The sequence below is a fragment of the Suricata suricatta genome, chromosome 5 (assembly GCF_006229205.1).
Source record: "Suricata suricatta isolate VVHF042 chromosome 5, meerkat_22Aug2017_6uvM2_HiC, whole genome shotgun sequence".
NCBI classification, from domain to species: Eukaryota; Metazoa; Chordata; class Mammalia; order Carnivora; family Herpestidae; genus Suricata; species Suricata suricatta.
This window is the reverse complement of record NC_043704.1, coordinates 80,897,638-80,923,643: the sequence shown is the minus strand read 5'-3', so window position 1 is coordinate 80,923,643 and position 26,006 is coordinate 80,897,638. Positions and strand designations below refer to the sequence as shown.

General features: G+C 39.4%; 1 protein-coding gene across 2 annotated transcripts in view; it reads right to left on the bottom strand.

Moving 5' to 3' along the window:
- The window catches only part of IGF2BP2 (insulin like growth factor 2 mRNA binding protein 2), a 158,423-nt gene extending 132,617 nt beyond the window's left edge, over window positions 1-25,806 (bottom strand). For both annotated transcript variants that reach the window (XM_029939698.1, XM_029939699.1), the window contains exons 1-2: window positions 25,591-25,806; window positions 23,963-24,023 (exon numbers count right to left, since the gene is read on the bottom strand). In XM_029939698.1, the coding sequence (XP_029795558.1) occupies window positions 23,963-24,023; window positions 25,591-25,768 (239 nt within the window). In that variant the 5' untranslated portion in view covers window positions 25,769-25,806. The remainder of the gene's footprint in view (window positions 1-23,962; window positions 24,024-25,590) is intronic.
- Window positions 25,807-26,006: the final 200 nt, after the last annotated feature.

The following is a 26,006-nucleotide window of genomic DNA, read 5'->3' as shown; positions in this document are numbered from 1 at the left end:
TTTTATCCATTCATCTGTCAATGGACTTTGTTTCCTAAGAGAGAGATAGATAAAGAAAGCTAGGGAGAGGGAGAGAGAGAGAGAGAGAGGGAGAGAGAGAGACTCTTAAGCAGGCTCTACTCTCAGTCCAACACAGGGCTTGATCCCACAACTCTGGGATCATGACCTGAGGCAAAATCAAAAATCAGATGCTCAGCCAACTGAGCCACCCAGGCACCCCTGTCAATATAAGATGCTATCGCATTTTGGCTACTGTGAATAATACTACTGTTAATATAAGTGTGCAAATATCTGTTTGAGCTCTTGTTTTTAATTATTTTAGGTAAATAGTGAGAAATGTAATTGCTGGATATGGTATACCGGTACTATTTTTAAATGTATCTCAAAGGAGATAAAAGAAACTAAATCATCTTGGTTAATGAATTCTTTAAGAAAATGAAAAATATTGAATGTTTTATTCCTGAACTTAGCTTTACTTAAAAACAAATTTTCTCCATTCCGTGCTGATGCATAGGGGCACGTGGACCCCAATGTTTATAGCAGCACCTTTAACAATAGCCAAGTTATTGAAAGAGCCTAAATGTCTATCAACTGATGAATGGATAAAGACGACAATGGAATACTACTTGGCAATAAGAAAGAATGAAAGCATGCCATTTACAACAACATGGACGGAACTGGAAGGTATTGTGCTGAGTGAAATAAGTCAGTCAGAGAAGGACAGATATCCTATGTTTTCACTCATAGTTGGATCTTGAGAAACTGAACAGAAGATGACCATGGGGAAAGGGAAGGGGAAAAATAGATACAAACAGAGAGGGAGGGAGGCAAACCACAAGAGACTATTAAGTACTGAGAACAAAGTAAGGGTGGATGGGAGGATGGGGGGAGGGGAAAATGGGTGATGGGTACTGAGGAGGGCACTTGTTGGGATGAGCACTGGGTGTTTTATGTAAGCCAAGTTAACAATAAATTACATTCAATAAAAAATAAAATAATAAAAACAAAAAAACACATTTTGTGAGAACTCTTTTAGAGGTTGTGTGAAGTTTAAGAAAAAGCATAGCAATGAAAGGGAGGAGGAGGACTTTGTATTAATGTCCAGTGTAACATTTTTTTTTTTACCTGTCTGGGCATGAAGGAGAGACAGTAGGAGGAGAGAGCTGTCTAGGTAATCCGTAAGGTCTACGGAATCTGGGGGTTCTAGGAATCTATGAAAAAACTTGGAGCATTACTATGTTCCTTCATCATTTTTTTACTTTCCTTTACTTCTGTTTGAATAAACAGCATATTAAAAATTAAAGAATGTTTCTAGTTAAAGAACTTAATGTATTCTTGAAATAAGAGTCCAAGGGCAAAAAGATCTCTTGAGCTAGAAAAAAAAGCATGGAGACTAATATAATAGGCAATAATTTTCCCTAGCAGTACATTGTATAATTGCTTTAGAATTTTCTGGAGGGTAGCACCTGTACACTCTGAGTCACCGTGGATTAATTTAAGTCATTATGAATTTGTGGTTATTTTAATGTAGTTGATATCAATGCACACCACTGAGCTCAGTATCAACAGGGCATACCTGCCAGGAAAAGTTTGAAACAATAGTTTGGTCCAAACAACACTTAGGTTACTGAGCAACATACAGTCACCAAGATCCCTAACTGACAACGCACTCAGAATCAAAATGCAGACCTGGCTACAAGTAAGACAACTCCAAACCCCAGCCATTCTTGGGTCTTCCCACAACCCAAGCTATGGACATTATAATTGTCTTTCTCAGGAAAGATTTACACCCTGTATTCTCTAGCTTCCCAGAACTCTATCTGCTTGAGTACCCACCAGGAAGCAGGCTTTCTACTCCAGGGTCAAGAGGGGCAAGATAGAGACAGAATTCCTCATGTCTGTTTCCTTAATCGATATTTCAACTACTTAAAGTAACTTTTATGGAAAGCTTCCCTTGCTGGGTACAATTGCCTATATTAACCTATTCAGTCCTTATAATTCTGGGAGTAAGGTGTATTCTTGCTCACATTACAGGAAAAAAGAGGGAAGCTCAGAGAGGCATCCTATCAAGAGTCACACAGGTGGTAAGGAGTGCAGCCAGACTGAAGCGGGTGTTCTGGCCCCAAGTCCAGGCATCCTTCCACCACACCAATCCTCCATACTCTCACATGCCTATGCCAACTGTACCACCTGCAAGAGAACATCTGAAGTCCCTCAAAAACCAGACTCTAACAATTTCACAACTTAGGGCTTTTTAGTCAAATATGAAGTGTACTGATTACATCATTTCTTCTCTTACCTTTATTTTGGCTGAGAGGCAAAACTTTGAAGGAACTAAGGTCAAGGGGAGAAACCTTAGATCAGTCTTTTCATTAAAAAGAGCTTTTCAGGGATAGAAACACCCACATTACTACCTCCACCAACAGCAGACAGTGATTGGGTCCCAGTATTTTCATCCATCCTCCAGCTTACTCCTGGTCAGTCTACTGGGAGAAAAGGCATCCATCCAAGACTTCCTTGGACATTTGTAGAGACCTAGTCTACAAGAATCTTTCCTCTCCAAATTCTAAGATGTATACAAATAGTGTTACTATTTATTACATAATAGATTCAGGAAACTGTTTACTATGACCACATGCATTTTTCTATGGCAATGAGATATCTGGGGTCATTCTAGGTTGCACATCACATTTGTGATGATTTTATTGGACCTGGAGCATAATTTTATGATTGTAAATGACCATAGAGATTTGTCATTATGGTATCGTTATTTTATGACATTTTATTGGTCCCCTCTATGATTTATTCAATGCCAAATATGACATTATTCCTATGGGAAAATACCACTAGCTTAAAAACACCTGCTGTTTTACTAATGCAATGACATGAAAAGTGGGGACTGCTTGTTGAATGAGACCCTGATAAACAAAATATAAATGTAAATTTTTCTTTAGGAGAAAGAAGAATTATTTTGGAATTACTTTTTAAAGTTTTATTATTATTATTATTATTATTTTTTTGTAATCTCTACACCCAGTGTGGGGCTTGAACTCACAATCCTGAGATCAAGAGTCACATGCTCTTCCAATTGAGCCAGTGAGGTGCCCTGGATTTATTTTTTAAGAAAGCTATAGATGATAATATGGAGTAAGTCCCAAATTTCTGTTCTACCCGCTACATCACTGGTTCTCAACTCTGGCTGGACATCAGAATCACCCGGAGGCACTTAAAAAAAATAGGTATGCTAGGCCTACCCCTGACCAAATGAATCAGAATTTCTAGGGATGAGCTCAGGGGCTACATTTTTTAAATAAAGCTCCCCAAGTAGTTCCAGGGTTCAGAACAATTGACCCATATCAGTGGCTCTTAAACTTAGTATATCAGAATCACCTAAAGGCCTGGGTGGCTCAGTCAGTTAAGCGTCTGGCCTCGGCTCAGGTCATGATCTCACAGTTTGTGGGTCTGAGCCCCGCATTAGGCTCTGTGCTGACAGCTAGCTCAGAGTCTGGAGCCTGCTTCCGATTCTGTATCTCCCTCTTTCTCTGACCCTCCCCTGCTTGCACTGTCTCTCAAAAAAAAAAAAAAAACATTAAAAAAAATACCAGATTGTTGGATCCACCTGGGAACTTCTGATTCAGAAGGCCTGGCTATGGTGGAAAATCTGCATTTCTACCAAGATCCGAGGTGATACTGTAGGTCAAAAGTTCACACAAAATGACTGCCTTAAGCTCTCTCTAGCTGAACAATATTCTAAATTAATTGTATTCTAAATTAATTTTATTAATATATTAGACCACTCCTCCATAACGTGAGATCTAAGATTTTAGAAAGGTTTTCAACAGTGCAAGCCAAAGAAAGGATTTTCTGCTTAACCGTCAGTTACCACAGGTAACTTAGTTTATTAAATGGACCACTCCCTAAGCATGTGAGTTACTAAAGTTAAACCAGGATAAAAATCAGACAATTCACTTTAACCATCAGCAAGCACCAGCTATGTGATGGCTGGGCACACACCATGAGTAAGTCATTATTTCCTAGAGCAGTGAGGAGACTATTAGAGAGGCCTGCTGTGCACACAGAAAACTATGTAGTCAGACGGATGAAGGCTAAGGAAATTGTGAGAACCTGAGAGGAACATTTCAGAAGGAGCTGGGGGATCTTTCCACAGGAGGGAACCTTACAGCTATATCTTCAAGGGAATCACCCAGCTGCCGGTCTCCCACCGCCCAAACAAATTTTACAACAGCAGTGCCATGTACTCCCTGCCCCATGAGTGTGCACTTGGACTTTGTCCCTGCGCATTAGAGGTGTGATCAGGAACTACAGGTAATTTTACTACAAGCCTGAAAGTAGGTTCTATGGTTTATCTACCTTTGTACTTTTTACAACAATTATACGAAGGCCTCACACATAAGTGTTGTTGAATACCTGGGAATAGGTGATGAAAAAATGTAATCTGAAAGGAAAACCTAATGCACCCAGGATGCATACAGGTAGGGTGGAGGGCAGTGGGGGTAAGTTCAATTTCAGGTGGAGAGTCTTGCTCTCTTCCAAGCTTAACACACCACAGACATCTAAAAAGTTTTTTTTTTTTTGAGAGAGAGAGAGAGAGAGAGAGAGAGAGAGAGAGAGAGGGAGTGAGAGAGTGAGAGAGAGAGAGAGAGAGAGGGAGTGAGAGAGTGAGAGAGAGAGAGAGAGAGAGAGAGAGAGAGAGAGAGGGGGAGGAGCGGAGAGAGAAAGGGAGACACAGAATCTGAAGCAGGCTCCAGGCTGTGAGCTGTCAGCACAGAGCCTTATGCGGGGCTTGAACCCACGAACTGAGATCATGACCTGAGCTGAAGTCCAAGGCTTAACTGACGTAGTCATCCAGGTGCCCTTGAAAAGTATTCTTGACTAACCAGAAATATGGTAACACATTAAGCTGGTACAGGAATGGTAAAGGCAAAAAGCGGCAGTTTCCTCATCGTTTGCTTCTGTGAATTCTGAGCCTAGCTCATTAATGTGGAGGCTAAAGGCTGACTTCTGTGTCCTACATGCCGTGACCTGAACTCTGGCTAAACACACAGTAGGTGCTCAAGTAATGCTCTTCTGAGTCGGAATAACCTGAATTCCTTACTGAGTCTCAAAAACATTTTTTTAAATTATTTACATTATGTGACATTCACCTGAGGTATTGAGAGCTGGCAGACAGTAAATTTCAAAACCCAAATGCAACATTACCAACTAGGTATGGAATCTGTCTTAACAGCCAGACTGAAACACTATCAATAAAGCTTAGGTCTCTAAAGACCCCCAAAAGAGAAAATATCCAGAAGTAAAAACTTTCCTCAAGATTAAAACACCCACAAAAACACTTTTTTGTTGCTAGAAGAACTGAAATGAATGTGAAGTTAAACACTGGAAGTACCCTTTGGAGTGCTGACATAGTAGGGGTTACCAGACTACAGGCTCTGTATCTCCCACTAGGTCACAGCTCCCAGGCAGCCTCTTCTCCTTTACAGCTGGATACTGAAGGTTATCATCCTATCTCTGAGAAATGTAATTTGCTAGGCTCAATCTTAGAAGTTACCCACAGTATTTCCTTCTAAACTAAAACATATTTCTTTTACCTGTAAAGGGTAGTACAGAATCAAATATTAAAATAGCCCCCAGGGGCACCTGGGTGGCTCAGTCAATTAAGCTACATCCAACTCTTGATTTTGGTTCAGGTCATGATCTCACAGTTCAGTTGATGGGATCCGGCCCTACCAGGCCCCCTCTGGGCTCTATGCTTAAACTGAGGAGCCTGCCTGGGATTCTTTCTCTTTCCCTCCCCCCACCCCGCCCCCCAGCTTGAAAGTATGTTTGCACACTCTCTCAAAATAAACTTTAAAAATATTTAAAAGAATAAAATAGGCCCCAACTAAAGTTCTACTGCGTACTTTAAAACAGCCCCCAAATTTCAGGTGCCTTGGTGGCTCAGTTAGTTAAGTGTCCGACTTTGGCTCAGGTCATTATCTCGCTGTGGGTTCCAGCCCCACATCGGGCTCTGTGCTGACAGCTCAGAGCCTGGAGTCTGCTTCAGATTCTGTCTCCCTCTTTCTCTGCCCCTTCCCCACTCATTCTCTCTCAAAAATGAATAAATGTTTAAAAATTTTAAATATGTTAAAATAGCCTCCAAATTAAAGTTCTACTGGGTGATTAGATTTTTCTTGGTGAATAGTTCCCAAATAGAAGTACTGTAAAAAAGAGGTATTTTCATTTTACTAAGCTGTAATTACTCTGACCAAACTTACCTTCATTTTCTGGCAATTAAGTAATACTGGATTGCCATGATTTAAATTGAATTCTCTTCTGAATGGATGGGTTTTTTTTAACTGCTTTCTGTCATGTGAAAATTGCAAAGGCATCACCCTAAATTCTTCTAGAGCAGGATGATACTAAGATATTATATTATTTGTATTGCAAGGGCATTGGAAACCTACAAAGAATGAAGATTATGCTATAGCCCACCGAATAGTGAAATGTCATTAATTCTAATTGTTACAGCACAAAACTGCAATCTACTCTACCTTTTTTTTAAAAAGAGGGGAAGGCGCACCAAGGTGGCTCAGTCGGGTAAGCGTCCAACTTCGGTTCAGGTCATGATCTCATGGTTCATGGGTTCGAGCCCCACGTCGGGCTCTCTCTCTGCCCCTCCCCTGCTCACGCGGTCTCCCTCTCTCTCAAAAATATTAAAACATTAAAAAAAGAGATTTTTAAAAAATAAAAAAATAAAAAATAAAAAGAGGGAAAGAGGTGTTTATTCAACCAACGAACCAATACAAACAAGATCATAAGAGGGAAATTTAAATTACTCGAGTATAAGCTATTTAAAGATATTTCAGAAGTATTTACATATAACTGATATGATGAATGTAAATCATTTCTTATATTCAATAAAAATGTTGAGAGCACTGCTCTTTAGCAAAATTTTGTTAGTTTACTCAGGTTGCAATACTTACTTGAAAGTAATATTAAGTTTTTAAAAAATCTGCCCATTCAGACATTTGATGAGTTGTCAGTGATCTTTCCTAACCTGCATCAATAAAGCCTCTATGTATTAATTCAAACCATAAACTCAGGCAAAGAACTGAACAGCATCAACTAAATTCAGAAAAATTGATACTGTTCATGTTTTCAGAGAGGATCTGATATATTTGACGATGAAAAATGCCCAAAAATGTTCATTCTACATTATGTTGTCCCTACACAGTTAGACTCAAGAGTGAATGTCTGAAGTTCAAATAACAACTGCACTAGCCCAGAAGCACTTCTGAAAAACCAGAACATGTAAGTCTCCAAAGAACACACAACCATACGCGAGGGCCACTACACATACCAGGAGACATTCAGAGAAATGATGTCCTAACTGGAACTAGGTGGACAGCTCCTATGGTGAAGTGTTTTATAGGCAGGCAGAGGGACCCACATGGCTCTGTGAGGAGCCAGGCTCCATCAGGTCACCAAGCAGGAAATGTTCTCTTCGATCCCAAATTCTGCTTTTCTGGACGTGGAAAACAAATCAACTGAAGAGGCAATGTGAGGAGGAATAACTGAGATTATATGAGCTTTGGGCAGGTCACCTAAGGACTTTAGCCCACTAGATGGCTTGTGACCTTTTCCCTCCTCCCTCTTCCCCAGGCTAGGATTGTAACAAGAGGATAAGTCACTGAGGAAGAATAAGAAAAAATACATTTCTTTGGGTGGATATCTACAGGCATTTAGATATTATAAAAATAACAATAAATATGGTATAGATCACATTGATCCTCTGAGCTCCCAGAATTGTTCATGTTCACCTTTAGCCTCCTAACTCTTGAAGATGACAAAAATCTGAAATAAATCTTAAACTTGGTCCTTCCACTGAAGCAGTTAGGGAGTTCTCTCTAAAATCTCTGGAGAAAAAATTTTTAATATAATCATTTGACTGTATTTGAAAAAATACACCCAGATTTTAAACTAAGGAGGAGCCAAGGACATACTCAGGACAATCCTCTCCCAAAAAGGATAACTCAGAACAAATTTTAACTAGAATATACAGAGCATAAAAAAATTCAGTATTTACCCCCAATGTTTTTTTTTTAATGTAAAAAGTATCTATCTTTCCTAGAGAGCACTCACTCCCAAAGGACCCTAACACTCTTATTAAGCCTCAGTCTATATACATTCAAAAGGAAAGAACCAAAATATCTCCTCATTCCACGCTATCATGTTATCAGGAACTTTAGGAGAAAAAGGTTAAATGGATCATGGAAATACACAATGCAAGTAAGCACTGAGATTTAATGAAAATTTAAAGACGGGCCTATTAAAATACTACACTTGACTGAAGTCACAGGACACTCTATAGGCAACGCTGATAGGACTGGATGAGTTTGGCAAGACACTGCTACAGACCGAATTGAATCCTTCAGTACCAACATGAATATGACTGACACCAAAAACACCATCAAATTTCCTCGAGATAAATGTATAAGGTAGATACAAAAGATCCGAAGGCCTGATGTTTTGCATTTTTAGTGGGGGACAGAACTGGCCTTGTCTGGTATCAAAGTGACCACTGCATTTTGTCTCAGAAAGATCTACTCAGATTTAGTATAGTAAATAGCATATTTCTTAGAAAACCAATGATTTTAAAAGAAGGGTAAATATATTTTCCTCTTGTAGACCATGGCTAACCACAGTATGGCACAATTTTGGAGAAATCAGACCTCACCCATTACAAAAATAGCAAAAAGGCTATTTTACTGCTGGTGGAAAAGTGGCTAACATCTTTACTGATACAAGAACAGGGTTTTCAACTTTTCAATTAAGCATTAAAAAAATTCAGCTCTTTTGGATAAAGCTGAAGGGGAAAAATTAAATTGCGTTTTATAAAAAAAAGAAAGTAACTTATCACTCTTCAGAGGAAAGGAAAGAAAGAAGCAAAAAGTGGGGGGAACACTTCAGGTTGAATGCTAACATATGATCCTGTCTAAGGAATTTGAAAAATCTGGGCCTCAGTTCCCTAATCTAAAATAAGGACAGTAGGGTCCTCCTCACCCTAGAAGGTGATGAGAAAAATTAAATAAGAATTATAAAAAGATTCAGTAATCCATAATTGTTATTACTGGTGTTTTATAAGACATTCACTTTATTCCAAGAGGGGCTACGTATTAATAGAAGCAGATTATTCTCCTCAGTATAAACCCCAGATTAACCACGTAATTCTTTTGATTTGACTTTTCCTGATTGACTTCGTTAAATCCTAGATGCTCCCCAATGATTCCCACCTCCAGATAGTCTCTTTTTGAATAAGAGAATGCCCTTTGAGCATGGGCTAGACTAGTGTTCACGTCTGACAAACAAAATAAGGGAAAAGGGCTGATGTGCAATTCACTGACGAGGTGGTACGAGGCAGTGTGGGGTCCGCTCTCTTGGGTTACTTCTGCTGCCACGCTGTGAGCAGACCTCGGGAGTGGCCCATTTCGTGAAGAGCTGAAAGCTCTAGCCAAGAGCCACAGAGAAACTGAGGCCTTTCAACAACCACATGAGTGAGCTTGATAGCAATCTCATGGAAGATGCTGAGCTAGAACCACCCAGCTAACCTGCTGCCATATTCCTGACCCTCAGAAAATGTGAGAGATAACAAATGTTCGCTGCTTTAAACTGCTAGATATGGAGGTAATCTGTATGCACCAACAGATTACTAATGCAGAGCATGTGACAGCATCTTATTTTGAAATTAACATTTATTTTAAGGCCAGTCACTTCCTTGGGTATGAATTATCTCAGTCATTGGTAAATTCTGCCATTTTTTGCACTTGTCTATTTTTTCCACAAAAACTTCAGATATTGTCTGCTTAACGTGATCATCTTGGAATTACCACCTAAAAACACACCTTAACTTGCTTGTATCCGTCTACTATCTCAAAATAAGAGGGCTGCTGTTTCTGTGTTTTGGTTTGTTTTTGTTTCTTAAAAATATAGATTTTTTTCTATCACTCTGGGTAGGTTTTCTTTTTTTTTTTTTTTTTAAGTACGTTTCATACCCAATGTGGAGCCCAACACAGGGCTCGAACTCAGGACTCCAAGACCAAGACTCAAGCCAAGATCAAGAGTCCGACACTTAACCAACTGAGCCACCAGACACCCCTTCCAGCAGATTTTTAATGTAATTTGGGTTCGAGAAAGAAATACCTCCAGAGAAAGTTGTATTTTTGTGTAATCAAATTGACTCTAATAATACTAAGATTAACCCACCCTTACTTTATTTTTTTTTAAAAGACTGATTTGCAAAACTTATTCTGGTTATATGAAATCTAAAGTCTGCTTTCCAATACTCATTTTGCAGCACTGTATAACTGTTCTTTGCAGCATACACCATATTTTAAAGGGCCTTTGTACCTAAAATGCCCATGAAGATTTCATTCCACATAAGCCAAAGATTAAGTACAAAGAGTAAGAAACTTTGGACTGCATTTCTCCCTGCCCTCAGTTTGGAAATAAGAAAAGAAATAAAAGCAAATTATTAATGGTACATTATAGCTTTAATTTAAAAAAAGTTGGAAGATATTTAATGAGCAGCTCATTCCACTTTTCAAGGCATTCAAGCTGCAGCAGTGGAATTAAAAAATAAGACAAGAGTGAGATCTCATGGCACTTCAAAACTGTCAAGTTTAAAAGATCAGTCCAGAAACCAGAGCTGGCTATTTTTATGAATTGATGACCATTATATCTTTTACACATGAGGGAAGCCAAATGAAATCCTGAATTCCCAAAACTCCTACGCATCACTCTATTGTGTCTTACCAGGGATAACCTGCTAACTTACATTCTCCAAGACATGTGCTTTACCTCACCATGTTAGTGACTGCTAACGAGCCATTTCATTCATGTACATTTTAGAGTAAAGAGACATTTTTAAAATGCTAATCCAACTGTCCTAGGAGCTTTTTTGGTTTTTTGGTGCTTTTGTTTGTTGGCTTTTTTTTGGTAAGGTCCCTTAGGTAACTGGCAGTTTTCATTTAGTTTGGCCTTAATGAGTATTTACTGCACCCTGGACCCAGAAGCAGCATCCATATGGGTTTCAGTTTCTTCAACTTAAATACAAGAAAGTGCAACAGTAACCAAAACACTTTGCAAAATATTAAAAGCACTACTTTTTACCACTGAATTTTCCTGCCAAGTACACTTATGCTTTAAAACTATCTGCCTTATCCTAGATGTTAGTTTGCAGGCAGAACTCATGTTCTTATTTTAAAAAATGTTTGCCAGACATATGAGAGTCATATTTTCTTAGAAAGTAGTTTAAAACATTACCTAGAGTTGGCCCAGTGTTTAATTGGAGAAGGTATAATTGAGACTGATGTGGAAATATGGTCCTCCAATTATAGGAAAACAGGGGCTTATTTTTTCTCATGAACATGAATTATGAAATAACATATACATTAGACTATAAGACTGTCACATATTCAGCATACGTACATTCTAAATTTACAAAAGGGTTTCAGAGGTGCCTGGGTGGTTCAGTCGGTGGAGCATCCAACTTCGGCTCAGGTCATGATTTCACGGTTTGTGGGATTGAGCCCCGCAACCTGCTGACAGACAGCTCAGAGACTGGAGCCTACTTCGGATTCTATGTCTCCCTCTCTCTCTGCCCCTCCCATGGTCATTCTGTCTGTCTGTCTCTCTCTCTCTCAAAAATGAATATATCTTTAAAAAAAAAAAGGATTTCAGATGGTTTAGTATAACAAAAACAAATGATTACATAAAATTAAAAGTATAAGGTACTTTATATTTTTATTTTTTTCAATTTTTTTTTTGAGGGAGAGACAGAGCATAAGCAGGGAAGGGGCAGAGAGAGAGGGAGACACAGAATCCAGGCTCTGTGCTGACAGCTCTGAGCTGTGGGGCTCAAACTCAAAACCATGAGATCATGACCTGAGTCGAAGTCAGATGCTTAACCAACTGTGCCACACAGGCGCCCCAAAAGTATAAGGTACTTTATAATGGAAAAAACAATTATTCCAGAAAACTAACTAGACTAAGGATGGCTGCTGCAACTGGGCTCCCATAGAGCTATCATCATTAGATAAGAAGAGACATACAAGTTTAACCAGTTTATGAAAAGAGGACTCCCAGACAAGCCTTAAGGGTAGGAGATACTAAACATAATGGAGAGAATCTTCAGCAATATTTTACAGAAGTTGGAGATTTTCAGAGGCAGAGGCTGCAATCCAGCAACCCACAGACCAGATTCAACTCACAATCTATGTTCTTTTTGACCCTTATGGTATCTACAAAAATATTTGAATTGTTGCCAATATTTAACATAAGAACTCTGACTTCCAGCTTCTTTTGAAAAATCAGATTTGAGAATACTAGCCTTACATTTCCATATGGGAGCAGTTGGCTGAAGCCGCCTGAAGAGCTAGCAATCCCATACTTCACAGAAACTCCTTGCCTTGCCACTCCTTCTATCACTTGCCAGTATCTGAGTGTGGACCCCAGTAAATATATGGCGATTTCTTATAACAGTCTTATAACAAAACCTGGATATATGATATGACATCAGCAATCTTCGAAGACCGGTTTTTAGAAAGCTGGAACAATGGAACACAGGGCACAGAGCAAGAGCTCAGAGGGAGAGGGTCCATGTGCATTTGTCTGTCTGTCTGTCTTTCTCTTGGCATGAAAGCCATCTAGGAGGCTCTTCAAATAACAGAGAAGGCAAAATCCAAGGACTTTAAGGACTGCTTCCAAGAGTCCTTGACCTCAGGTTAAGAAATCACTGAGAAAATAATACATATATTTTGAAGTAATTAATATCCTGTTTTTGAACAAGACTCATGCATGCAGAACTATTACTGTGCAAGGATGTTATTAGAGTATAATGGTTTATGGTTTATGTCCTTCCTGACTTGTTAGGAGTCCACTCCAATTGGTTGAAAATATTTTGAAGATCACTCCTTTATATTTGGAACCCCACCATATACAATAGAGAAAAATAGGGATGCTCTGCTTGAAGAAGGGGCAGGTGGGCCAACCTGCTTGGACCTCCGGAAGCAATAACTGTTGTTGATGAATGAGTGGGACCCATGTCACTAGACCCATCACTCTTCAAAGTCAACGGACTCTAATGTCTCTGGTGAGAACTGGAGTACAATCATTGGCAAAGGAGTTCCCTAGAAAGTTCCTGAACAGCAAACATTCTGTGCTATTGATTGTAGAAAAATCCATAGATTTAGTAATCTGGCATGCAGTTGGCAAAGCAAACATTCGTTACTAAAGCAAAAGTGACAGACCATTCCAGAGAAGTAGATTCAGAAGTAGCAAAGGCAAGGTCTAAACTTTCCTCAAAAAAGAGCTTTGGATCCTCAGGAATGACTGAACAAGGAATAGATTCAAGGCCCAGAATTATATTCTACATGACAGATAACTTTCTGTTTCTGAAAGCAGCAAATCCCTTTTTCTGAACCAAATTCTAGACTGAACTCCAATATATAAAACAGTAATGAATGTAGCTGTCTTTTGATTGAAAGGTAGTTAAGAACCCAGGATCTCCATGTATATATGTCCACTCCTTCCTTCCCATAAATTTAGCATCTCCTCAGAATCCTAAGGCTTTGTGGAACATACTGTTAAAAGTACTGCCATAGAGAATAAAGATAGGGACTTTGGCTTGGAAATTTTTAAGGCAGTAGTGTTAACATCTTGACCATAATCATTACATTTGAACTAAAGCCATAAATTTTCAATATCAAAATTATTGTTATGAAATCATCATTGAAACAGACACACACAGCAAACCATGAATACAAAAATCAATGAGCCAAAGAGCTAACTCTTCCCTGGCAAATCTCCTAAGATGTAAAAAGGATTATATTAGAACCAACCACCTGTTCCCAGTCTTTTCGAACCCTTAAAACAAAATGTCAGTTTCACTTACCTACTTCGTAAAACTAAATCCCTATCTTCTTTATTTAAAACAACTGAGTAACCAGCATCTTTATTATCTCAAACCTTTTGTGAATAAAAAATAAATGTAAATTTTTTGAAAACATTAAGGGGCAAAAAAGTTAAAAGTATTTACCAACTAGTACTTTGTTTGAGGAGTATCTATTTCTTTAGAGGGAGACTAAATCCTACATATTAAAATTTCTGAGCTTAAACCTTGGGTTTCTAAAGATCCTTAATTTTATCATCTTTAGCAAGCAACATAACTCAGAGTTTTCAAAAACTTAGTTAACAAATTCAGTGTCCGTGATTCAAAGACATTACTATTATTAGTAGTAGTATGAAGAGAAAGAAAGAAAGAGTACGGCTAGATCTAGGAGATGGGCCAGATTATTTATGCATCCACAAATTTTTTTCTATCCTTCAACAGTATTCAAAAAAACAAACAAAAAAAAGATGTTTTCCCTTTACAAAGAATAAATACAATTGTACTTTGGGGTGGGGAGGAGTAGCCTAAACTTTCAACACTGGGAAATTCCTTCCAAAATTTTCCAACTCCTCACAAAAAGTCAATATTTGACCCCCACAAGCACTGAGAAATGTGTGTGTGTGTGTGTGTGTCTGTCTGTCTGTCTGCCTGCTGCACTTTCTGGGTAAGCGTATGCCACAGAACCCATACATTCCAACACATTGAGCAAGCGCACACATGCCTTCCCGGCTTCCCCAAACCCAGCCACTGAGGGGGCACTGGGCTAGAGGCAGGCCTGCACACCAGGCACCTTTCAGCCCTGCCCAGCCATCCCCACAGAAATGCAAAGGGGAAGGAGAATGAGAGAGAGAGGAAGTGGCCAGTACAGGGCCTCATAGAAAGAAATGCAAAACCTTTTGTGGGGCAGGCCAGCCACAAACTCTTAAGGTTTTTAAACGTCAAAGAAAAGAACAAATTGAGTTAGATTTCCAGTCCTGCTGTCACCACTGGAATCACTTACTGTCCTGTATACACTATCAGTGAGTACCAGTCTTTCCTCCATGCTCTGGAATCAGAGAATGCACAAGCTACAGGACACAGTTTACTCAGTCACCTGTGTTCCTAAGGCCACCTATCTCCTGTCTTCCTTCCTTCCCTCACTCCTTTCTTTCTTTCAATTGAAGAAGCTAAACTGCATTTTTTCAGTGTGAAACTGTTCTATCTTCTATCTCCAACTCTCCCAAATATGCACATTTTACTCGAAAATCTTATCCACACAATGACAAGGAAAACATTTCATTTGTCAAATATGCATTGTTAAAATCACAAAGATCAGGAGGGACTGAAGTAAAAGGTCTCTATATAATACAGTTATAGCCTGTCCTCACGTGAGCTTTCTCACATAGAAGATATTTCTATTTTGTGAATTGGCTGGAGGTTAACCTGTCCACAGAATCCCCATTCAATTACATTTTTTTCTTTTGCTGTGCTTTTTGAAGGGAAAGAATAAAGAGAAGAGATAGCAAAATAATATAAAGATCTTCTGTGACAACATTTTAAGCTCTATTAGAGGTTCTTGACTGGGAAAAGTCATTATTTTTAATTATAATGAAGTTCATAAAATTATATTATCAAAAAAGCATAACATCAATATCTAGAAGCAAAACTCTTGTATATGTCATTTCATTGACAGTATAATTGTATCTTCCATCTTGTTTCCTAAAAACAAAGTCATCAATATACTGTATTGTATGTTTCAGCATTATATCAAAAAGAACATATAGATCTTTCTACTCCCTGTGCTTTCACTTCTGTTTTCATGTGTCAAAAAGGTTTAAAATTTTCTAATGTTAATAAGATGAATCATCTTAGGAAAAGGAATTTGTGAGAATCCCCTATTTTCCTTCTTTGACCACATTTTTGTTATGTACAGATAAAAATGAAAGCATGCCAAACTTCTGCAATATTCTAGGTCCTAGACAAAAAAGCCTGTCTTTTTCAGGATTTAAAAAAATATATTTGAGTCAAAGGCATGAATACAGACCTCTCCCCAACACTGCCTACACATTATGGTTTTTTTAATACACTTAATTCTCAACCACAGTGATTTTTAAAAATATCTATCTTTTATAATTACTAATGCTTCTACAACAGGACTACTTCAGAAAATGTCCTCATAACACTTTCAGTTGTTTCCCAATTATACTAAGTTAAATATATACTGAACTTCTGCCCCTTATCTTCCTCAGCATATCTGTTGTATATATGTAAATTTTATGTATTATTCTGCACTGGGAAAAATACACAAAGTTACTCTGTGGCCTATGCAAACATTATCACAACTCCTGCTGGAGGAATAGTGCTGTTACTATGTTCAAATTAGGAGGGAGCAAAGGTAATAGGGTCACTGCTTCTCTGAAGCAGGTTTTGTCAGATGAAAGGAGGGGCTGCTTTTGAGTCCCAAGCTTCACAGCCCCATCTGTAAAAGAGATGAAGTACTGATCTCCCCCAGCTGTGGTGAGGATAAAATGAGACACACAGAAGGCCCGGTGTAGCACCTACCACATGAGCTGCTTTCTAACTACTAGTTACCTTCCTTCCCCATCTTCCAAGTCAGAACTGCGCAAAACATGCAAAACCCTAGTCCAGACCATACTAACTTAAATGTGGGGGGTGAGCTGAAAATAATCTTTTCATCTATTATTTTCTTGATCGTGCCTTCCTCCCTCCCACCACCACCATATAAATATGACAGCACATAAAAGTTAAAGGAAACAAGAGGATAAATACAGGAAAAGTTTACAATTAAGGGGAAATGGAGTGTACTTAACATGCTTAGTTATTTAGTATATGTTTTTGAGGGATTATAACCTTTATGAAGAACTCTGAAAACTTCATGGATGCTGTCCTACTAATATTCATTCCATCCCCACAGGAGAAGCCAAAGGCAGAAACTGAAGCAGAGAAACACCAAATGTAGGGGAAGATCTGGCAGTTACCAGGAAAACAAACCAGAACATAGTCCTGACCTCCAGCAATGGGTTGGTTAAAACCTGGGAAGAACCCACCCAAGTGATTCCTTAAGCTAGACTTTCCTTTTCCACGTGGCTTCTAGTCTTAACCAGGGCTACAGCTCACTGCCTAATGTGTGCGGCTCAAGATGTCGAGAGATACATCTTTCCTGGCAGTGTTCTATTTCTTAACACAAGGAATGCAGCCACTGAAAAAAGCAATGTAACAACAAAATCCAACCCCATTTCTGTCTATGGGGCAAGCATGGTGATAAAAGGAGGTAATGCTACTGTTAATGTTTAAATTGACTGTTTCTAATTATTTTTTTCTAAAAAAAACTATAACAGAGTACAGATCATTCAGAATGATGTAAGAATAAGATTGTTGCAAAGGGTCACTCACAAACAAATCTATTTTCATTTATTTCCATTACTCTTGAATGGCACCCTTTGAACTGTACGACACTTAAATTGACTTTTTAAATTTAAAAAAGTGAAGAAAACGGCTCAGCATGGTGGACTGAGGATCAGAAGATCTGGGCTTTGCCCTAGCTTCACTATTTAATGGACATGTGGCCTCAGGCAAATTATTAAGTTTCTCTGAAACTAAGTTTCCTCATCTAAAAAGAGGGGATGGTATTAACTGTCCTATCTTCTTCACATAATTATTTGGAATAAATGAAATAATATGAAGAGGATGGGACATCATCAGTACTATATGAATATAAGATGCAGACACAAAAATATGTCTATCTCTCTAAGTAATACTAATAGCATTATTCACATACCAATGCACAGAATCATGAAACCACCTTTCTGATCACATTTAAAACCAAAATTAAATATCCCAGCTTCCCCCTAAGGCACACATTAATTATATGATAATGAGAAAAGCTGAAAATATCATTCTTACTGCAATGGTCCCACACAGATTTTCCTGGTCATTAGGTAACAATATGTCTTATGATATAGGTAAATATCAGAAAGTCTAAAATATGCATCAGAACTCTTAATTGTCACTTATTGGACTTATTAAAACACCTATTTTATGAAATGTTCTCTAGAGTTAACAATTGTAACTAATGTTTATATCTTAAGAATAAAGTATAGAACAGATAAATAACAAGGAAATTCAGGAATAAGTGAATAAAATGTAACTCAAAAATGCAATCTTACTATACAGTGAGAAATAGAAACTTGGGAAGGAGATATATTATCTATCAAATCATGGACACTGGGTTAGCTTTTAGATTTGACTGCCTGCTATTAATGCAAAAGCATCCATTTTCTCTGGTCTACTTAATCTTTACCTCCATATGCCATCAAACTCTAAACCAAATTAAAGAAACAATTAATATACACTCCCTCGTCTTTGGAAGCCAAAACAACAGAATCTGAATTTTTCTATAAAAGAAAATAATTTTTCTTCACTATTTTATGGAAAGACCAAAGTACATGATCAAAACAGGAAAAGAAAAACCTTAAAAATAATGCTTTGAGCACTCTGCAATTTTGCTGCCCAAAATAGAACCCATACAGTCCATGCCACCAAATGAAAATTACAAGTTTGTAAGCATGAAGTTAAATTATAAAGTAAAAGATTTTAAAAAATATTTTAATGATGATAAATGGGAGGAAAGACTCTTATCTTTATTGGTAGGTGTTTGTTGTTTATATGCTGCTATGTTTTCTTCAATTATAGTGTTTTGAATTACTACCCAAACTAACTGGACTTGAATTTCAGTGTAAAAAGGATAAACCTTGACTAATAATATTATTTGGGCAGGTTTTGTTAAACAGAACTATCCCATCCTTCAAATTAAGAAGTCAATCATAACTTTTGAGAAATTATGCTTTTAACTAAAAGTTTTGGAAAACTGGTTTAAAAAACTGGCTTAGCCAAGTCTCACTACTCTGTTCCTCGAAAAGAAAAATGAAGACATGCTGGTGACATTTAAGTGGAACTTTTAAAAATACATTTTGAAACCTATAGTTCAACTTTTTTAAATCTCCAAAGAAACCAGTCTAACACTATGCTCCTAATGAAACTGATTCTGTCAGAGTACTTGTTGTGGAAAGTAATCTTCCACAGTATAGAATTTCTAAATGAAAACGCATATTCAAATCTTGAATTTTCTAACATTTATAAAAATGGCTTATAGATGATAAGAGCCTTCACAGAGTCACTGAGACAACTTTTTTTAGTGAGAAGAGATATCCAAGCAAAGGAAAGGAGAGCAGTAAGCTCACTGAAGAAGCCACTACAAGTACCTGAGTCCTGGCTTCCATAAGGTTAAGCACTTACAAGAGTTATGCATCACTCAAAGCAAATACTGATTCCCTTTGTCACAGTTCAGACACCTAGCAATTTTCATTTGCCCTGTCAAGACTGAAATCCAGAGCAATCGTTACTCAATTAAGGATTTCCTCCTCTTCCCTCCTGATACCATCTGTCTGAAACTAGTGTCCCCCACAAAGCACACATGCACACAGACACCCATGTACACACACCCCACTGAATCACAGAGGATGACACACGTAGCTCAAATAATATCCTCTCACAGCTCTGACCAATTGCTCATCTACTTTTGAGAATTTCACTAGAAGACTTGGAAGAGTGATTCAGCAATAGACAGCAAATATTTAGAAAGTTGAGAAGTATCAAATATGTGTAAATAGTTCCTGTAGAAATCTGATTTTCATAGCTTTTTTGACTTTTAATAAATGTGCCCATTACTATCCTTTTATGCACATTTCATCATTTACACCTCCCCCAGTTGAAAAACTAGACCAATCTCCATAAAAACATTTCCTCAAAATAGTAAAATGTTAATTTTGATATGCAATTAGTTATAAACCATCTAATGCCCTTTAAAAAATTCTTCTTAAAGAAAATACATTATATCATTATGTATAAAAGGTATTGTACAAATATTACTAATCTTCTCTCATCTTTATGTAATCTCAGGTTAAAATAATAAAAAACAAAATTCTGAGGCCATCTCTTACTGGTCATCTTAAACCCAGCCATAATTACAAGGAAACATTATTTAAAAAAAAACACACAATTTAACAAATGCATCACATATCACCAAATCACCTTTTAGAATTAATGTTTATGTAGCAATTTAAAACTTTCATAAATTGCTACAATACAAATTTAAGATGGAGATGAATTTGACAAATTGGAAAATCAAGCAGTACATAAAACTATTTTGATTTGTAGATTTCAGTGGTTTTTAATATTTAACAAAATAATGTAAAAACATCAAATGACCAGTCTTTTAATATTTGTAAGCTTGAATTTTAAAACTATACTACCATTTGAATTATCAACTTAATTTTTTCTTTATTGCATCTATTTCAATTCTAATTTATCTCCTAAAGGTCACAAAAATGTGTAATTCTTTATGGCACTGCTTAGACCCATATGAAAAAATTATTAGCCTTTTTTAAAATGGGAAACAATGTCCAGTTCCAAGCCAAATTAAAGTTATCTTACGGTTTGATGTGTATTTTATATTAATATACCTTATTTTCACACATGGAATCTATGTAATTAAATCCAGACATTAATTTTTAATTCAACAAATTCTTTAAATAGAAGGCTATCATATAATTTTAACCTAGAAAAAGTCTTTTCTATGGCTACAAAATTAAAAATTGATGCAGCAAAAGCCTTTGCTGCAGGGAGGGCTTGAGGTTGGGTGTTTTTTTTTTTCTTTTTGGTATTTAATTCAACTATACACAATGTAGTACATACAAGCAAAATACAATTGAGATACTGTTTTCTTTAACATTCCTATAGGAGACTGAATTCATTTGCATTGGAGACAACACAATTACTGATTTTTAACTCATGAAAGACAAATTCATAGCTTTTTCCTACACTGTCTCATAGTATTCACACCATCTCAGTGAAAGCATGTCTACACCACTTGGTTACTTCCTAGCAGTGGGCAGAAATCACATTTTTCAAAGTTTTGTTTCTCACAGAATCATTCAACTTTAGTTACAAAGCACATTCAGGTTAGCCTATGTCTTGTGATGTGATGTGAGTGCATGTGTGTATGTGTGTGTGTGTGTGTGTGTGTGTGTGTGTGTGTATGCGTGTGCAAGTGTATAGATATATATACAGGTTATATATATAAATTTTTTTTAACTAAAATCTCCTCAACATCAAAAATGAAATTTCTGTTGAGGCATTTTCCACAACTTTTAACAGATTTTTAAAACCATTTCCAGGTTTTTCCTCTTTAAGCAATCTTTGATTCACATATACTACCAAGAAATATGAATAGAGAAAAAAGACCCAAAGATTTTTATTCAGCAGAGGCTGAAACCAACTTAGAAAGTAAGAAAAATAGATGGTTTGTCTATGGTTTACATTACAATAATTTGTATCCAGTAAGAATGAAACATATGTGGCAAAAAGAAAAACAAGGATTTTCTAATTCTGATGACCCTGAGAAAACAATGGTTATCTGTCTACTATAATACACATATAAAATGATGCTAGAATGACATTTAACAAAAGACCCAATTGGTAAGCAAATGGCATGCCAATAATTTCATAACTTAAGATAAAAACATCTCCTCCCTGAGTATCACTGGCTTTAAAAAGTCTATTTGGAATGTAAATATTAAAACTCATTCTTGAGAACAGAAAGAAATCAGAACAATATAAAGAAAATGAGCACTCAATTGTTGATTTTCTAAGCAAGCAGCCAATGAGGATGAATTGTTTTCTTCACATTTTCACTTCAACTAACACAAAAACCACATATAGAACTGACTTAACGCTGACAAATTTACTTCTAACTTGTTAAATTTCATGGAAATGCAACAAAAGAACACCAAAATAGTCACCATATAACATAAAAGCTTTGGTTTCAAATGTCACAGTACCCTGCTTTTTGAAAGCCAGCACCGTGGTAGTGCCCTGTACATGAGAACATACAGCTGCTTCAGCCCAGGGGTCTGAGCTCAGTACACACCACCAGTCATTAGCCATCTCTCCCTTACCCTGCAGAACAAGTAACTAATTCCTGCATTTTAAACCAATAAAGGAAAGGGGAAAAAAAGAGTAAAACCATCCAATCAGAAATGATGCAACCCTCTAAAACAGCAGCTTATGCATACATTTGGTATGTCAGATGTCTTCAGTGTAGTGAATCATACACAGCGCATTTTAATCTACCTACTAGGTATTTTATATCGCCCACATGTTCAAAGAAATCGTGTACTAATAGGGTTGTATAAGTCCTAGTTTGTTCTTTATTTAATACTAAAAATTGAGGACATGCTTTTAATTCTGAACTCTTACATAAACACAACAAAATTACTTATATGACACTCTGGCTAACAGCAACTAACCTCTGCATTTTAAAAGAAAAAGTTTAGAAGAAGTATACTTGTGAGAAGTCTTAGGAGATGTTAAACTTAAAATGAGTATTTCACTTACATTGCAACATGAGATCATGTACTTCGCAACATGAAATGAGACACCAACTCACCAAAGTTAAAATTCTAGTGATTTTTTTAAATTAATTATAGCCCAAAAAAGGACTCCAAACAGCTATACAGCCAACAGAATTAGGTATTTATATTATAGGAGCCCTTCAAATGTTTTAGGTCATTCTTTCAAACCTTGTTCAATATATTTATCAAGTTTTCAAGTGTTGTAAGATGAGCGATTTAAACTTAATACTTGATATATCAGAAAACTTCAAGTTGGATTTCTCAGGCAAAACTATATATATGTATACAAATTTAGGATACTTAACTGAAAAACCAATCAATTACACATTACATTTGTTCCTAGAGAGAAGAGCTAGCTTTATATTACACGTGAAACTGCAAATCATAACTTTTGCCTTTTTTTTTAAAGGCATGAGCTTCCTAATATGCCACAGAATCATTTGCAAACAAGATATTGTTGCTTAGTTAAAATAAAAGTATCTGAAAATGTGCCCACAATTTTTTAAAACCTCTTCAACAAAACATCTAAGTATTTATAAAATTAGTATGATTTGTTTTAAAATCTATTCAATCCTGGCAAAAATCAGGTAAGTGGTTACACTATTGAGTATCAAATTGTAAAGGTGGTAAATCAAAGACTTAGAGTTTTCAATTCAGCTACTTAATGACTAATGGTGAAAAAATGTATGTGAATAGGATATAAACTAAGTTACAACACATGGGAGAAAAAAAAATCTAGAATGAGTAATAAAGGGCCCCAATTTAAAGTCCACAATAAACTTTAAACAAAGATGTTCTCCCTCATTCTCTCCTCATAGGGTATTTCTCTTGCAGGCAAATCACTGTGGAGAAATCCAACTTCCACAAAATTATTTACTCCATCAAAAACAGTGCCCTTAAATATAACTACAGAATTCACAAGGATACTTCTTTAGCTTCAAACATATCTTAAAACCAACAATAACAACAACACGCTCAGAAGCAATATTCAGTAGTCTCAGTGACTAAAAAAGCCTGGCTTTTTAACTGCCACCCATTCCAAACAACCTACTTCTTTACAGTGCTATGCAAATTATTGACCCCTTTCTGAATTATTTTCTTATTCAACATTAAGCTATCTAAAAAAGAAAACTAATTAATCGCGAAGTTTAGTTAAGCAATTTAGCTGACAAAGTAAATATTTACTCTTAACATCTCACAGGAAGTCTTGACAAGCATTTGTAGCCACTGTGCTGGGGGTAGGGGTGGAAGTGAGGGGTGGGAGTCAAGTTTTGATAAACAAGTTTAACGGTCCCAGCGAATTTCACACAGCTAGGGTTCGCCACCTCTTACCCCCCAATAAGGCACCAGATATTTTCCAAGTACAGTAAACACCTTATATAATGAAAGTAAAAAACCTAACTTTCTAAACTACGTGATCTCCACGAACAAAACAAACAAAAGCCTTTTCTTAAAACTACAAAAGCACATTATAAAAAACTGAGTGTATTGTGGTATTTATACGTAAGCCCTATCACAAAATAACTAAACAAAATATATTTACCTGAGCTTTTTAGAGACTGAGTAATCAACTTCCATGATTTTCCCATGCAATTCCACTTTACCTTTAAAATAGAAATTAAAGCACTCAGAACCTTCCTTAGATCAAACCTGCGGGGGTCTAGGAGGGGCACGCACCAAACTCCACGCTCCGGCCCCGCCTTCGGGCGCCCTCAAGGGGTCTCCTACCCGGCTGGAGCTGGGCAAACTTGGTTCCCAATGGAAAGCAAGGTGGGCGCCCAGTGTCTCGGGACAAGGTGGGAAGGGCGCGAGCTCGGTTCCGACCCCAGGTATAGCTGTGGGTGGCATTACCGGAAAAACAAATTTAATAAAGAGCGGCGCCAATTTGAAAGGATGAGCTCATTTGAAACTCAAGCTGCAGGGCTGGCGCGGCCCCGCTCCTCTCCCGGCCCCCACCTCTCCATTCCGCTAACCCGGGCCCCGAAGGCTCCGCTGCGCTCCCCTCCCTGACCTCTCCACTCGGGGGCCCCGAGAAGACACACCGAAGCCCCCTACCCGACCCCCCCTCCCCGCCCGGGGCCGCCGCTGTGAGAGCCCAGTCCCGGCCGGCTCCTGGGTGTCACCTTGGCCTCGCCGCCGCCCCGCCCCCACCCCGCGCACCCGTGGGGAAGGGTCTCCCGCCCGGCCGGGGCTCGGGGAGCACGGGCTCCCGGCCCGGGGGCGAGCGCGGCTCCGAGCGGTGCGTGTGCGAGGGAGAGTTGGTGAGTGCGCGCGCGCGCGAGTGTGTGTGTGTCGCTCTCCGTCTCCCGTCTGGGCTCCAGCGCTCTCGCGGGCCCCCCGGTCGCCTCTTTCCCGGTTCTCAGCCCGGGCCCCCACCGAGTTGAGACAGGGCACCTCGTAAAAAGGTGCTTCTGGCCGAGCGGGAGGCGGGGGGACAGACGGCGGAAAGCCCCCAGCCCCGAGTTCTTCTCAATAAAATCGGACAAAAAATTCAGAGAAAAATAGGAGCGCTTGAGAGAGGAGCGAGAGGGGACTGAGGTTCGACAGAGGACCGAGAGAGATGTGCCGTCGTGCAGGGACTGGGGTTGGGGGAGCCCCGAAACCCTGAAGAGGGATCATCAGGGTGGCGCCGAGGGGGTGCCGAAAGTGGGGGACCGCGAGGCGAGGTGGGGAGGGGGCTCCGGGGACGCCAGAGGGCGAGAGGTCCCGGGCACGAGGCACGGAAAGGGGTAAGGTCCGGTCAAGGGAGAAGGAGATGCAGGATTCGAAGGGGGTCCCTGACAAAGGGGGTGACGCGAAGGTCAGGGAAGAGAGGGGACGGGGGCTCTCTGAGGATGGGGGTGGGGAAACTCTGGAGAGAAGCCCGGGGAGCGTAGGGAAGGAGGGTGCCCCCAGAGAGCCAGCGAGCCCCAGGCACCCTCGGAGCGGCACGGGGGTCGCCGCTGGGCTGCGGCTGGGAGGGCAGGGGGAGAATCCGGAGCGGTGGGGGGAGGGGAGCGGGCCGTCCCGGGAGCGGGCCGGCAGCGAGAGTTGAGGGTCTGATGCGTGGAAGTGAATGTGCGGGCGCGGGAGCCCCCGCCGGGCGCCGCCCGCCGGGCTCGGCCTCCCTCCGGGCGCCGTCCCGGCCTGAGCTGGGCGAGGCGGGGGGAGGGGGCAGCGGCGACTGCTCACCCGAGAGGGTCTCGATGGCGCGGATGGCCCAGTTCTGGTCGGGGTAGTCCACGAAGGCGTAGCCGGACTTGAGCAGGACCTGTCCCGCCAGGGGCAGCTTCCTGTCCCCGAAGAGCTGCCGGAGGTCGTCGGCGGTGACGGCGGGGCTCAGGTTCCCGATGTAAAGCTTGTTCATCATCCGTCTCTTCCCCGAGAGCCCGCGGCTCCCCCGGCCCGGTACCCGGCGCTCCTCGCCTCCTCCGCTGCCCTCGTCTCTCCTCCTCCTCCGCCCCCCCTCCCCGCCCTCCGCCCGCCCGCCACCCACCCCCACCCTCAGCCTGGCTCCCCCCACCGCGGCCGGCCCGGCCCGCCCGGGGGCAGAGGCGGAGGCGGGGACTCGGCGCGGCTGCCTCCTCGGGGCAGAGTCCCGGGCCGGG